The 14,529-nt window shown below is 36.3% G+C and overlaps 1 protein-coding gene across 1 annotated transcript in view; it reads left to right on the top strand.

Moving 5' to 3' along the window:
• LOC106710059 (protein groucho) overlaps window positions 1-14,529 on the top strand; it is a 52,282-nt gene that overhangs the window by 22,627 nt on the left and 15,126 nt on the right. The window contains exons 5-7 of the mRNA XM_045682756.1: window positions 1,769-1,906; window positions 10,545-10,743; window positions 13,809-13,834. Coding sequence (XP_045538712.1) covers window positions 1,769-1,906; window positions 10,545-10,743; window positions 13,809-13,834 — 363 coding nt within the window. The remainder of the gene's footprint in view (window positions 1-1,768; window positions 1,907-10,544; window positions 10,744-13,808; window positions 13,835-14,529) is intronic.

Raw genomic sequence — 14,529 nt, 5'->3', positions numbered from 1 at the left:
AAGTTTTATGTTCAATATTTATGTCAAATTTCATCAAGTTCCGTTGAACCGTTCTGGAGATACCTTCTGACAAACAGCCATCCAACCATGCATTTCTCTAAACATTCGCAAGTTATTGAAAATATCTTTAGTCGTCTTCAAAACGCTATTAGATAACTTAGAAGTAAAGAAGTATGTTACTGTCAATTATTAAATCCGGGGATTCATTTTTTCGGTTAACGGATTATTTTGACAGCATCAGCAGTGGAAGATGGACGCGGCCGCAACCGCAAATTGCACTTTCATTCCGGCCCAGTGGTCGCCGCAACACTGTATTAACTCGCTCACTTGCTGACCATATTTAACGTATCACAAATTGTACTCATTTGTAATTTTTCAGTACAATTAGTACTGAATAAGTTGCAAATAAGTTTCTTTTATTTGATTTATCAAAATTATAAATATTTATGTCTTAATTCGTTGAATAATAAGTGACTAAACTTATTTTAATTAAGCCAAGAAAAACGATTGCAAAATTATCTAAATAAATGTATAAATTATAGAAGTTACCGATGGATTACCGTATAAATTATATTAATTATAATAGAAGTTTAATTAATATGTAAATGCAAGTTCATTAGCTACTCAGTTATCAAAATCATTTCCATCAATAAATAGTTTATTAGCGATTAGCGTGTTTCATAACTGCTAATAATAAGGTCGATGTTATTCATGAATATGAATACCTGTCATTATACAACCTTGGAATAGCTTATCATTCTATTGATTTCTATAACGTGCCATTTATATTTCGCAAATTTCCTATCATTTTATACAGCTCATTATACTTGTAAATATTTTATTACTAGCTGTAGCCCGCGACTCCGTCGCGCCAAATGAAAAAAAAACTTAATCAGTAGCCTATGTGTTCCTCCTCTTTGCCATTCTACATCTTTGCCAAATTTCAGCAAGATTCGTTTAGCCGTTCTGGAGATACCTTCAAACAAACATCCATTTATCTATCTACCCATCTAAAAATTCGCATTTATAATATTAGTAAGATACCATACTAGTTTCTTCTATTTTCGTTCTGTTATTAAGAATGCAGGAATACTATACAATGTCGGAAACGTCAAGCATGGGTAAATAGCTTAAATCTAAACGTTGACTTAACGACTTTACTAATAACAGACATTACGCAAATACTTCCCACGAGTAAGGGTTACTGTACACGGACAGCTCTAAGCTGCTGCTTTCGAAGTTGTTTATGTGGCACGGCCCTAAGTTCGCATGCGTAGATCTCGCAATCAAATAGTGAGTGTGCGGCGACCGTAACAAGGGATCCAGTTTATTTCCCTCGTGCATTGTTTATCACTATAATTTATACATCGCGCCCGCTCGCTTTATCGGTTGCAATTATGTATAGTCGGGTTATTATTGAATTTGTACCGCTTTGTGTTGCGGCAACGTTTTGCGGTGCAGTATTTATACGTGTAATTATTAACGGCACGCCACTTCATTGATTACTGCCGTTATATCGTACGATAATATGTTAATTACGTGCATAGTTACCTCGATGAGCTTTGTGAATTGCCTTTCAATATGGCTATTAATAGTATATGAAATTAATTAGCTATACTGTCAACGTAAATTCTTGATATGTTCCGTAATTAATAGTAACATATTATGACCAATAATAAGTATCTTCTCATGAAACGACAGTTAGTTTTTATTTAATTTTTTTATTTAGTAAAGCTTTTATTTTTCTTACATTATTTTTGTGTTACAGACGGAGATCGCAAAAAGACTGAACGCAATAATAGCTCAGATTCTACCATTCCTGTCGCAAGAGCACCAACAGCAAGTCGCGTCTGCCGTGGAGCGAGCGAAACAGGTCACCATGACGGAACTCAACGCAATCATTGGGGTAAGCATACATTTGAAACTAATCTTCTCACCTAACTGACATCTTTAGCACAGTTTAGAACTTTTTATCAACATTAACATCTGCCTTTATTCAGTCCACTGCTGCCTTCCCTATTATGCGGCTCTCTGTAAAATGTATTGTGGAACCGCAAGACTTAAATAATCTGGAAGGTGGAAAGTAGTGCATTTACATAAAATACCAGGGCAAAAAGACATTGATTTATGTGACATTCTTTGTCATTTCTTGCACCAAATCCATAATAACAGCGGCTAAAATATTGACCAAATTGACGTGGTCTTTAATGTCACTCGTATATTATATTATATACCTTTCGATAATGGGCGTGATTGTTACATGTTCATGAATCATTATGACATCATTATACTGTGTAAGCATTGTTTATTTAGCTATTGAAAACTGCACATTGTAATGTTCATATCGAGTGATGTAAAATGTTAGTTTATTCAGATGTTGAAACAAGTATCGAAGTACAAACGTCAACGCCAGAATATTTGCACAGATGGTCCAGTAAAGTGATCAATTACGACTCTCAAATATCTATTAAAAAGAATATTTATAAAATACTAGCTGTCGCCAGCGACTTCGTTCGCGAGGAATTTAAAAAAAAACGTAACAAGTAGCCTGTGTCCTTCCAGACTATGTTCTACATTTGTGCCATATTTCATCAAGATCAATTGAGCCGTTTCGGAGATACATTCAAATAAACATCCATACATCCATCTGTGTTAACATTCGCATTTATACTATTAGTATGAAGTACAAGAGATCGCTTATACAGTATATTAATTTTCGATACATGTAAAATCAATATGAAACTTAACCATATACAGAGATCGGTAGAGGTTGCTTTAATATATAGTCTAATCATATAAGATACTCTTGTTTCCTACGTCTTCTGACCTTTGTAGATCCTAATAAACCTGAAAGTTAAATGACAACTAAATAAAAACCTTTTTGATTGGTTTAATCGATAATATTAACATGCATCTAGCTTTCTATTCTACGCGCGACTCTATGTTTTAATCATAAAAATCACGAATGAATATATTCATCATTAAGTATTAATCCCGTTAAGCAATTTACACGGGGCGTCGATAGAAACGCGTAAACATTTAAACGCAGCGGGTATAACATATCATAAATCATGTTAAAATTCTAGCTAAGATATAACTATTAATTTGTTGGCGAGGTAACGTGGCTGGAGCGATTTAAACACGTGTTTTGTTTGTACAGCGGCCCGATGTAAATGTGCCGTGGAATGTTTAGCAGTGCTGCCCTCTCCCGGCTGCCCCCGCGCCTTGTGGCATCTGTCCAAACAATCCACTGCTCGATGCCGTACTTTATTACTCTTTGCCTCTACCATAGGTTACGAGAATATAAGACTTCATTCTGTCTAGTTTAATTGATTAAACAGCTCTTGTTGTTTTTAATAGATCAAATAGTATTTGGCCTTCGCTCTACATTTTACAACAGTCTCAATTTGCTCTGTCGTTTCATATTTAAATGTTAAATTACGCAGGTAAGCCATGGTGAAGGATCTATCTAAATACGTGATTGATTCTGTTTAGAAATGTGACTTGTACCAATAATGAATATCATGATATCACAAGCGTTTTAACAAATTGAGGAGTTTAATTCAAAAGACGGCTCTGATAAGTATTACTTTCGGCCAGTCTTATTTCAATGAACTTCGCCTTAAAATAAAATAATCCATTCAACTTTATCTTTTGGATTATAACGTTGTTCAACTTGTTAAATTAATATAATACAAGCTAATAAAATTAATTGTTGAACATTAATTAATAATGTTAACCGCTCAGCACGGCTTTGTATAACAAGATTTACATTAGAATATAACAAGTGGAACTCCAAGTCGGTGGTAGCGGTAAACCGTGCAATATATCCGTTGGAACCGAACGAGGGGTGAGGGGGGAGTTGTGTAAAATAAGTTAATTCCATGAAGGCGCTGCTTTCAACAGGTCGAAAGTTCCACGATCGTTAATTAAACGGTCTAAGCCGTAGAGTTGGCTCCTCGCCAACGACAGCGAATTGATAAAATTGCTACCAACTCGAATACGTCTGAGATGAAAATATTTTGCCTCATTAACTCGATGTCTTTCCATCCCATGATGATTTTACGTTTAAAAACAAACATTACGTAATGTAATTAGATATTTGAGTGACAAATTATGTTGTTGAATTTCAAGAAAGAGTATTTTTTTTAGAAATCCTTGGATAAATTTAAACTCTAAATATTCCAATGCCAATTTTGCCGTCTTTGCAATGTAATTAGTGGTGTAGAATGTAAACAAAAACAAAGTGTAAAAACAATCTCAACAATAAAATAGTATATGTTTAACTGGTTGTGACATGTGAACGAGGCTACACTATTAGTGTGTACCGCCTAATGAAAACACGTACATTACACTCTTATTAGCGCTCACATCAATTCGCATACGCTCGTTAAACAAATCTAGCGAAGTGTTTTTCTAAGTAATATCACAATTGCTTCATTTATTTATGTCTTTAGTTATTGTTAGCTTTACACATCGAAATCTTACATTTAAAGAATTTAACGTATGGTGTTACTGTAACCTTCCAGCGATGTTATGTTGTTCTTTAGTTGTGGGTTTAAATTATAATAGAACTAGCTATCACACGCAACCGCGCGGAATTGATAAAAAGCTTAATAGGTAGCTTGTGTATTCTTTCAGACTAAATTCTATGTCTGTGCTAAATTTCATGTAGATCCGTTCAGCCGTTCCGGAGATACCTTCAAACAAACATCCATCCATCTAAACATTCGAATTTATAATATTAGTAAGATTTATAATATACCTATAATAAAGCTCAAGTTTCAATAAGTTCAAAAGACTCACAAGCGAAAATTCTAGTCTAACAAATAGCGTTACTTTTGAATGAAGTCTTATAGTTATTTACGTTTCATTTTTTACACTCTTAACTTCCAAAATGTTAATATTGTAATTTAATGTAAATAATTAAATATATTTTTAAACCACACAATTCTACAACCGCAATGTGTAGAAATAATAAGCAAATCATTAAATCGTTCGCACATTTCAACGAGTCGTTTGGTATCCAGGGTAGTCGACGGCTAAAATTAATCACTTTGTAGATAATGAGTTCCAAAATAAAGCGGTGAAACACTCGTCGTTCGTCAGCAGTCAGTGCGCTCGATAGCTCGAGCCGAGTTGGACTTACGCCAACACGATTAGTAACCTCACCAGACACTCGCCACTTATCAATTCAAATCACCACCTGACATGGATTTATCACACAAAAATCTTATATGTTTTATTGAGTGAACTGAGAACACTTCACATTTTATCAATTGTCAAATACAGGCCAGTCTATGACCACGCTACATGGATTTGTTTTTTTTTTACTATCGTGTATTTAACATGTGTTTTCGCAAATAATAAATATGCTTCATATGGAATCATAAACTTTAAGTTCCATAGCAATTGAAATCATATTTGTAAAGAGAAAATAATGTAAATAAATTGATATCGGAAGGTATCAGAATTCTGTCACTTTATGTGGTTTTAATTTTCCCATCATCAAATATTTTAATAAATATTTATTGAAAGTGATATAAAATGTTGGCCGCGAATCAACTATTTCATGCATTATTAATATAAATCTTTAAAATTGCGTCGTGTTAATAGTCATTGATAATTACCTGTCCGGCCACACCAGTCTATCATCTTATATATTTGAAGGTCACACGAAATACAATGTTTTTAAATAATTATTTTAGAATTGAATAAAGATTTATTGGGGGCAAAATTAGATTTGTTGATGTTATCAACATGTTATATTAATACATATTACATTTGAGGTAGCAATATTTTGTAGAATTTGCATTCTTGCAAATTTTTCTTTTACATCTTCTTAAAGTTCATTGACTCCGAAATTTACAAAATTGCTATAGGTATGTTTTACCGTTCTTGGAGAGAAGCCGGCAAAACGCAATATCGCTTTTCCCCTATAAAGCACTCTAATTTAAATAAAAAAGCGGCGCCACCTTCCGTATGTCGGTCCTTTTTTATTACGAACCTTTTTTATTTTGGGGTCAGCGAGGGATCAAAGGGGCTCTCCCTCGGGAGCAGCCCCGCGCCCGCGTCGCCGCTCCACACCGTCTGATTTGCAACGATTCCGCCGCACGCCGATTTGTGAACAGGGAATACTCCTCAAATTGGGGACTATTTGCTCGACTATTAAAATCACTTACCGTCTCAAGTGAACCTCCTTCGAACATAAGATTCATTGTTTTTAATAAAGTCGTCTTTTCCATTAAATTTGTTTATAAGCTTCAGCAATTTTTCTCTTCTATTTGATTTATTATGTTTATTAGTGCGCAACGAAAATACATTTTCCCTTATTTCGTACAAATCAAGATCCCGGGAACGACGTTTGAATGTGCCAAGTGACTATTGTGTGAAGGTAATATGCGTGAACTGATCAACAATAACAGAGAATTTATCTTGACGTCGTCGCTACGGCACGCTAACGGGCGCAGCGGGCGGGTATATCATTTCTCGTTTTGATTTTATTCCGCATCGTCGAGCAGGGGTGGTGCCCGACCATCGAGGTAATAGCTTCCAGATACAATCCCCCCTCGGCTCACCTATACATGACACAAATGTTCTTCACATTGAAACAATATTCACGAAACATCTGCAAATCGATAGGACATGGAACCCCGACTCAACTATACACGATATAAATCTTGCGACATGTCTTTTGTTGTTATACCATAATAAATATACATGTAGTATACACCACTAAAGATAAATATGAATACCATAATTGACATAATACCGCAGAGAAATTATTATGTGGTATCTAGTTTGCGGAACATTACCTCCGGTGACATAGAAACAAACACGACGCTTCCAACAAACACTAGCGCCGTTTATTTCTTCGTCGATAACTCTATAATGTTAGATTCTCAACCAGTTTGCGAGTCGAGTGAAAAAATGATGACAGGAAATGAAATGCCGCTCGCTCGGGTAACTACTGACACTCAAGCGAGCTGCGGGAATTTGTCATTTTTTCCTAGAGAACGTTTCGAAGCGGATAATGAATATTGCATTGCTGATGTTTTTCTTGAACTACGTTTTTATAATCTTAAATTAAATTTATGTTAACACCTTGCACTCTTTACTTACTAATGAAACTCTAGTTTCTCTCATAAACACTACCTGTTAAGTTTGTCTATATATGTTCATTACATTTTTTTATTTACCAAGCATCTACCAGTTTTCAGCAAATGTTTTTTAAAATATTATATTATGTTAATAGAAACGTCTTGAGTGCTATGTTCTTTTACTGTGTTAATTTTCTAATCCATATATTTTTCATAAACATATAAAACAGATAGAAATTAGCTTTCTAAATGCCATATGCTCGTTCCATAACTTCTTTATTACATTCTTTATAAAAAAATACATTATAACAAACCAAGTCTCAAACCAACGTAATTGAAAAGTTAACAAGAAACGGCTCCAGTTCCACAAATGGTGTTTAGATTTGTCGATAGGGCGCAATATAACTGATGTATCATTAGAAGCAATTACGTTGAAAGTGTAACACGTGTCGACGTCGCGTGCCGCCTCGAGGCTTCCCGTCTAATGGTGCGTGAGGACTGATCCCATTCCCCTGCCCCCTGCCGCCTTCACTCCCACCTCACACCCCTGCCACCCCGTCTCGATAAACTGCCCTCTTTACAGCGAACGCTGTCGGCTTCGGTTAGCCTTTACCAGGGGACTGTTTCGCCACCTCTTGTTTTTCCATTTCTATTGCTGCAGCGCTTTGAATTTGTAAAATTCTTTTCGTATTACTTTAGTTTATTGGACGTTTCTCGCTACCTAATTATTAAATATCCAACATTGTTAACAAACTTGTTAAAGTGTTTATAGTTTTCTTAGTTAATTAAATAAATAAACTTTAAATATTATATAACCTTAATCCAATAAATATAGTGTTTAAATCTGTAGGTATTAATAAATTAATTTATGATAATTTATGATATACTAATATTATAAAGAGAAAAGATTTGATTGCTTGTTTGCATTGAATATGGTCCGAAACTACTGAACCGATTTAAAAATACTTTCACTGTTGGGAAGCTACGCTATTTCAAGGCATATTTATATGGGTTTTATTTATGCAACTGCTAGTATTATTTTATAATAAGAATTTTTAAGTTTACCTTTTTGTGTGATGGGCTAAGAATTCAGACAGCAAATCAAAAGTATTTTACTTTAATTGAACTGAAGACGTGTTGACTTTAAGTAGACATACGTAAGCTTAAAATATCTGAATAAATAAATAATAATCCTATGACATTGAGACAGTAAATGCGGCGTGAAAACCAGAACGCGTTGGGGCATTATTCTCGTGACAATAGCTTTCAAGAGCGAGCACGTCTGCTCTCTCGCATCCTAATAACATTACATTGAACGTGGGGGAGACCATTTTTGTTATTCTTTCTTTTAGTACGTACAACTTTTTTGAACAATCTTTTCACGCTTCGAACGTAACAACGTCTTTTTAACGTTAACACCAATGTAGTTTTCTATCTCTATTTTAAATTACAAGAAATTGTTCAAACGTTTAATGTTGGATGTCGAATATGATTTATTCTATTTTTGTAATACCACATTAAAAGTTATATTAAAATAAATTTACCGAGATTTTTTGTATGACAAAAATTAAAAAAAAAACTAGTTACACTGTTGACTTGTTATGTATAATTCATAAAATGTGATACGAAATTAGCATAGGCATTAAGATATTAAACATGTCGACTAATAAATATGCAAATTAAAGTTAAAAAACGATGTTTCGTCTCAGAAATATCTACATAAGTTTTAAATAATAAAAAAGACAATAATGTTCAAGTTTTTATCGAGCCTCTTTTAAACTTATGGACTTGTAATGGTCTGAATTAAATGATTTTTATTTATTTATTTATTTTAAATATCACATAATTTACTAATTGTATCGAAATACAAGTTTTGATAAAAGAAAATGAAATATTTTGTCTTCCCAATGAGATATGAATCTATGAACAACTACAAGGGTATGAGGACAAAAATATCAAATATTACTTACAACATTGAGGCAAAAAAACATAATACCCCGGAGACTATTACCCACATTTAATCACTTCAGAGTATGCGAGCCAAAAAAATATCGCAGCGAAATATCAACACGCCACGTTATTGTCATTCATAACAGGCGCGAGGAGGCGGCGGGTGCAGGCAGGGGGTGGGCGTTGAGGTTAGGGGCGCGTCGCTCTCGATAGCGGCTCGTGTTGTACCAGCCGTTTCAACGTGCCACGGCTTTGTGTCTCCACTCTAGTTTAGATTCCTCCAGGGGTTTTGCACTTACCCATCTCTCTACTTTTACACGTTGCCTTTAATAATAATAAAAAAACTAAAACAAAACATGTTCGGATCGTAAATTGTTTCTATTTTTGATACATTTTTACCTTGTTTTTATGCGATATACAAGTTTTACTTTAAAAAACCGGTCTAATGTTTGGAATGGTAATCTAATGATTATAACTCAAAGCCGCCGTCTAATTATAAAAACATGACCATTAGGTACCGACGCCCACACCACACGCAACGTTAATTACCTAATAGATGCTATCAAATGATATTTGATGTTATTAGAATTTGTTTTGAAGTAATTGGTATAAAACTAATTTACTATACCTACGAAAATCCCCTCGATGAAAACGCACTTCGGGCTAAGTGTCGCTCGCCACCTTTTGACACACAATAAATCACAGCAGCGAGCGGCCAATAAAAAACATGTTCCACCCTCGCCGAAAAACCAATTAATTTTCGACGAGTGAAAAAAATATCCCGCTCGGCGGAGCGAAAAAAATCCCGGGCAGCGGAGTTGAGAGGGTCAGGGCGGAGGCGGATGCGCACGCGGGAGAGGAAGCGATAGAGTAGTAACGAGTGAAGATCAGGGCGCGGTATTAATAAACTTAAACGAGACGAGATAGGAGAGGGTAGCCCCGAACGTTGAGTGGAAAAAGGGGAATAATTCAGAAGGAGTAATCAATTTCGCCCACTCGACGCCGCCGGCAGCGGGGCTCTCATTTAAATTTTAAAATATCACCGCGCGTAGGGGAGAGACCCGTGAGGGACTTTTTAATTTGATAGTTTAAAAATGCACGTCTCCCTACGACACAATCACTTGATCCGTGCACGATTGTTTATAGTGCCAGAGGGAATCTTTACCACTAATCATACGTTTTTGTGTATAACCTCTTCATAATTTTGTAGTGAGTGCTCCTAAAATATTAATAAAGTAGCCATCAAATCTTAAATACAAACTAAACTCCCAACTATTTATTAACGGAACGATGTATAATTTGTCGAACTGTGTAAATGTATTGGAAGATTTTACTATGTTTAAGCTACCCAATAAAAATGATACAGCTTAAGAAAACATATAACGATGTTGGCAAACTAAAGAAATAAAATTGTTCCGTTGCCAATTTGTATTTTGAAGCGGTTTCGTAATTTCTGTATTTTATATTAATTATTGTATTTTATTTTGTTACCAGCAACAACGGCCAGATCTGCCACGGTTACTGCAACAGATGCACGCGGCGCACCTACCCGCGCACGGTGCGCCGCCGCTTCCTCTGCTGGGCCAGGGCGCGTTACCACCTGCGGGTCTGCTCGGCCTCGGCGTGCCGCACCATCCACTGTCAGTTTTAGCTAAACCACCGGAAATTCACAGACCTGACGACAAGGGAAACGGTAAGTTAATAATCTTAACTCAATACAAGCACTTCATTTACTTAAAAAAAAGTCACTCGTATGGGCTGGGCTGATCCAAATGCACAAAAGATACTAATAATATTAATTGTAATTACACTTATCCTACATAAGCCTATTTAGTAAGAACTTTAACACAAGTACTGATAAAACTGATAATTTACTTTATCTTTATTTGGTTACGGTATAATGTTATTTAAACATTTTAAAAATTGAAATATTTTTAAAGCAATTTAAGCACAAGTTCATTAGCACGCTCGTAAAACAACATTTAAAAAAATTATTCATGTCTTTTGAGTAAAATATAGAATTGTGTAACGTTGCCTCCGGTTCATAGTTGAGAAAACTTAGAATTATTTCGGATCGATAACCTCCGAGTGAATACTTTAAAAGCCTCGTCGTGAGACCGTCTTGTTTGTGTTGTGCCGGGTATGGGGACTATTAGAGCCCTCGTTCCGCGCCGCCAGCTCGATCCCGCTTCTCTATCAATATTTACAATCTTCGAGAGGCTTTTTGAACTCGATGTTTGCGTGTTTTCGGATCGCTGACGGCTACGCCTCCGGAGATATCGGTTCGTGTGCGCCTGATTCACTTCCTCAAATCGTACCTACCCTTATGTTTGCGCAGACTAAACAAACACTTGCAGCGACACTACTCGTAAACGCCGATATCAAACCTTAAAGTATTTGATTTTACGTGTACTAAGTGTATGTGATAAAATTCATATAAGTTGTTTTGCAGTTTTGGAAACGATATTATACATATAATGAAATCATTAACTTATCTAATAATTTTTCGTTTCCTATTAATAATATCATGGAGTTTTTTTATATTAGTCTTCTTGTCAAAAAACAGAAGTTGATTCAATGTTGCCCTTATAAGCCCTCTTCATAAGAAGGCTAAAGTAATATATAGTTCGTAATACAGTCATATAAATAAATACTATGGGGACGGGATAAGGGATAGCTTTTCAGCAGTTGCGGATTGTATACTTATCCTCGCAAACAGGAAGCGAGTCGGTGGTGTGGAACGGGTAATCCGCGCGGCGGCGGCGGAGCTGTTGGGACGGGGGGCTGCGAGAACGCCGCAAATGAAAATGTAACACAGAAATGGATTTGGAAGCCGCCCGTCGCCCGACGCCCCGGTTAATTACAAAAGCAAGCGGTAATCTGCGCTCCGGGATGTTCCGGCATCCACCACCCCGCCCCCCGGTAGCCCGGTGCCTCGCCTGCCACTTCCCCGGCTAATTTGTGCCATTATCGGTGTACTGATGTAAGAGTTACCGCGCAGATGGCCCCCACCCGCCCTGCCCCCGCCCCTCACACAGCCCGCGCTCAATTAATTATTCCCGGCTGGTGTGAGAGTCGCGTGTTTTAGTCAATTAGTAACGTAATTTTGCGGGTGACTTGAGTGCGCGCCATCGCCCGCCGCCCGCCGCCACCGCCGCCGCCGCTGCCACCGCCGCCGCCCGACTCGAGCGCAGCGTTTTAGTGCTCGCTAAATTATACATGCGAGGATTAATATGATTAATGTCCGGCGGCGGCCGTAATTACAATGATAATGGCATAGGTGTGTTATTACGAATAATTGCCCTAATGGCTGCCCGCTCTTTAACGTGCTGCTCCCTTGTTAATGCTTTTTTATTTAAGCTATGTAAACTTAAATATCACTTTTTATAAATTGATTGGGTAAACACACAAGTAAATATTTATATGGAAGTGAACAACTTTACGTTTTTTAAATTCCTTATTCAACTTTTACATACAAACTTTAGATACCAAAATTAACAAGTATAGGTAACTACGAGTATCGTAGGTAATCTTTCATTAATAACCAGTAATAAAATGTACTTGTTTATAATTAACATATCTTTCTTCTCAGCACATTTATGCGACACCTGTTCTAACAAACGCAGAACTAATAGATACATGCATAAATTACTCGGTATAGCGCACAAACAGCATAATGCAGCACTTTGTACACAAACGTGCATATTAGATGTATTTAATTGGGCGGCAGTGGTCGTGGAATACAGCGCCATCTTCCGGCTAATTGATGCTATATGCTTAAATTAATATGAGCGATAGTGAGACAGACAATCTAACACGTAAGCATATATATGTAGTACTATGTATTGCTGGTGATTATTATGCAGCTCAATCGAATATCTAATTTCATGTTATTGTCTCAAGTCATAAACAATGAAAGTATTTATTTTCGTACATCCCCTTTTTCAATAATATAGAATCCCTCCGCCCCCCATTTTAGATTAAATCATTATTATATTATTTATTTATAATTAAGATTCATATTTATAAATCAATATATTGATCATAGATTACTAGCTGTCGCCTGCGACTGTCCGCGCGGAATTTAAGAAAAATGGAAATTATTAGCGTATATGTTCATGGTATGTTTTATATCTATGCTTTTCAGCATGATCTATGTAGCCGTTCGAAGATACCTTTTAAAAACATCCATCCAAACATTCGCATTATAATATTAGTAAGATAATAAATGAGATAAACAATTCAGCGACACTCCAAATAACATAAATAGAACGGATAAGCTTGATACATAATTAAGGTATCGTTTGACAGACGGGGGCGCGTACACTCGCGCCGACAACTGCTGCAGTATTAATACACCACTTTACAGCCGCACCTGAACCTTACCTATACATCTACTTGTGTTCCATTTCCTAAGGTTATAGCTTTGATAATATGTCGAGACGTGACATGAACTTGACGACTTCCTAATATTTTGTTAATAGGATCGATATAATTGTAGTCTATCACAAGAAGGTCATGGCATCGTCGTGACGATTTAGCCTTGCCTATATTATTTACGCCAATATAACTCACGTCTGTAACCCAGCGGGGTAGGCAGATACACATACCCCTTGGCGCGGTCCTGACACATCTTTCTCGCTTCTTCTACATCTATACACCTTCGTACATGCACGTCGGTTTCGGTTGCTCTTATTGATTTATTGTGATTTATTCATTTCACGTAATTGATACTCATATAAATTAATTTGTTCACAGGTATCAGTTCAGCGGAAGAAAGACATGTAAGTTGATTAAAAGTTTTATAGAAACATTTTATTGCATTGCACAATATCGATTTTGTAACATAAAACGCTGATTACTGTATTGTTTATTACGAAGTATGCATACCTATGCAATCTAGTAGAATTTTATACAAACGATATTCGTAATGTGCAGCAATTTATTATTGAAACGTGGTAAAATATTTGGCCGCATTTCGCTTTGCAAAAATTCAGGCACATATGCAAGAATTTCTATTCGAGAACGCGAACCTCGAGTGTCGCTCGAACACGTTGATTTCATAACACCGCGCCGCCGCCGCGCCGCCTGAAACAAGAGGGCGGTTGCCACTGACGCGGCTCACATCTAGGGTTGACAACAATTTATTAATAAAATATATGAAAATATTGTCGACACTATCAGGACAAAATATTGAAGAAATATTTCAGAAGTTACAAGAAAAATGAATATATTTTATTTAAAACATGACTCAGTTTTCAATAAATACCAAAGCATTTTTTATCAGCTATCAATTGCAGTTACAGTTATTCTATCGCACCTATATTTAGGAGGTGTAAGTAGCTACGATATTCATAAAATAACTTCATCAAATACGTCCCTTAACACTAGCAAAAAAATCAATATATGTCAACCCTAGCGTGAAGTGCAGCGGCATACGTTAGCGAGGTGTCAGCGGCGGGGTACGACGGGCGGGGGT

Source organism: Papilio machaon, chromosome 20 (assembly GCF_912999745.1).
Source record: "Papilio machaon chromosome 20, ilPapMach1.1, whole genome shotgun sequence".
Lineage (NCBI taxonomy): Eukaryota > Metazoa > Arthropoda > Insecta > Lepidoptera > Papilionidae > Papilio > Papilio machaon.
The sequence above is the reverse complement of the archived record's forward strand: the minus strand, read 5'-3'. Positions and strand labels throughout refer to the sequence as shown.